The following is a 2202-nucleotide window of genomic DNA, read 5'->3' as shown; positions in this document are numbered from 1 at the left end:
TAGAGAGAGAGAGAGAGAGAGAGTATTATTTATTTGTTAGCTAAGTGCTTACGAAAGTCGTTCAATGCATTTGAACTAATTTAATGTAACCATTTCTCTTTCCAAGTTTTGATTCGAGGTAAGAGAAAATATAATATTATAAGAAGAATTAAGAATAAGAAGAAAAAAAAGAGGAAAAATTAGGAACCTTCAACCATTCCCTTGATTTTTCCTTCTATAAAAGAAGACCATAATTCAATAGAGTATCATCCCTAAAAATATCCTTTAACATAGTAGTAAATCAGCAAACAATTATAATAAAAGTTGTGATATGGAACAAGTGAAGTTGCTAGGTTTTTGGTATAGCCCATTTACTAATAGGGTTGAGTGGGCTCTAAAGCTTAAAGGAGTCAAATATGAATATATAGAAGAAGATCGATATAACAAGAGCTCTTTACTTCTCGAATCGAACCCTGTTTACAAGAAAGTCCCAGTGCTCATTCACAATGACAAGCCCATTTGTGATTCTATGGTCATTCTTGAGTACATTGACGAGACATTTGAAGGCCCTTCCATCTTGCCTAAAGACCCTTATGATCGTGCTTTAGCTCGTTTCTGGGCTAAGTTCCTTGATGATAAGGTAAATTCATCTTCATTCAATATATTCCTATTTGAATAATTTAGTCATATTAGTACATTTACTTTAGATCTTATTGTATAGAAAATATAGAGATTTTGAAACACTTTTGATAATTTTGTATATAATAATATGGATTAATGAGAATTTATATAATTAATAGTCGACTCTGACTTATATGAGATTGAGGCGTAGTATCATTGTACTTTGTGTAGGTGGTAACGGTGGTAAATGCATTCTTACGCAAAGGAGAGGAGAATGAGAAAGCTAAAGAGGAAGTTTGTGAGATGTTGAAAATTCTTGATAATGAACTCAAAGACAAGAAGTTTTTTGTTGGTAACAAATTTGGAATTGCTGATATTGTTGCAAATTTGGTTGGACTTTGGCTTGGAGTTTTCCAAGAAGGCTCTGGAGTCGAATTAGTAACAAGTGAAAAATTTTCAAATTTTTGTGGTTGGAGAGATGAGTACGTTAATTGCAGTCAAGTCAAGGAATATCTGCCTCGAAGAGATGATTTGCTTGCTTTTTTCCAAGCTTTCACTCGTGCTCAAGCTGCAGCGTCTGCTTCTACTCAAAAATAAAACATATTTGTACTTTATTAATTTTGCACCACTTACTTTTGAAGTTCCAAATTATGCGTCTGAATAAATATTGTGAATCTTCATTGATTTCAATTATGTATTGGTATGCAAAAGAAAAAAAAATAAAATATTGCCCCCACTTACTTTACTTCTCACCGGTATGGATCTTTATTTATTGCTCCTATTAAAAAACATTGCCACTGGGCATACTGTTTAGTGGCACACCAAAAAATGAAAAAATTACACAATTATTGTAAAATGGCTCTTAAATGCCCGAACATATAGTGGATCACGGTGAGGCTATACGTAGTTCTCCCACAACTCATTATGGTGCATTTTATGAAAAAGAAATTCGACTAGAAACTATTTCACTAATTATTCATCGATAACATAGATGAAAAATTGAAAAAATCATTTAATTTCGAGTTACTTCCTTTGTCCGAAATTGATTGTCATGTTGCGCTTTTCGAAAGTTAATTTGACTAATTTTCAATGTTAAATTAGATAACATTAATTCAATATTTTAAATAAAAAAAATTAGATATTTTAAAATTATATGAAAAGTTCTATAAATTACAATTTTTTGCAAATCAAAATTTTTATAGTTTGATTCTAAATATAGAAACCATGACAAACAATACCGGATGAAGGGAGTAAATGGCTTCTAAATGCGCAAAAAATCCATAGATCATGGTGATCGAGGAGCTATGCATACTGCTCTCCCAACTCATTACAAAAGATCTGTGAAAGCTTACTGTTTAAGCTTGAGAATCACCATTAATGGTGGACAATGAATAGTTGAAACAATGCTGAGAGAGAAAGCAATCTCAGATTCTTCATATATTGAACAACTCGTTTTGAATGAATACAATGCTAAGCTATATATACACACTTCTAACAGAAATTGATCCTAACAGAATTTGTAACTAACTCTAACAGATTGCATAACTAACTTCAACAATAATATAACTAACTTCATACATTATGTAAGTCTAAGTCTCAATA

General features: G+C 31.4%; 1 protein-coding gene across 1 annotated transcript; it reads left to right on the top strand.

Moving 5' to 3' along the window:
* The first annotated feature begins 107 nt into the window (after window positions 1-107).
* LOC107031793 (probable glutathione S-transferase) lies at window positions 108-1345 on the top strand. The gene is made up of 2 exons (XM_015233268.2): window positions 108-619; window positions 832-1345. The coding sequence occupies exons 1-2, from the start codon at window positions 311-313 to the stop codon at window positions 1195-1197; spliced, it is 675 nt and encodes a 224-aa protein (XP_015088754.1). The 5' UTR covers window positions 108-310; the 3' UTR covers window positions 1198-1345.
* The last annotated feature ends 857 nt before the right edge of the window (window positions 1346-2202 follow it).

This window comes from Solanum pennellii, chromosome 9 (genome assembly GCF_001406875.1).
Source record: "Solanum pennellii chromosome 9, SPENNV200".
NCBI classification, from domain to species: domain Eukaryota; kingdom Viridiplantae; phylum Streptophyta; class Magnoliopsida; order Solanales; family Solanaceae; genus Solanum; species Solanum pennellii.
The sequence above is the reverse complement of the archived record's forward strand: the minus strand, read 5'-3'. Positions and strand labels throughout refer to the sequence as shown.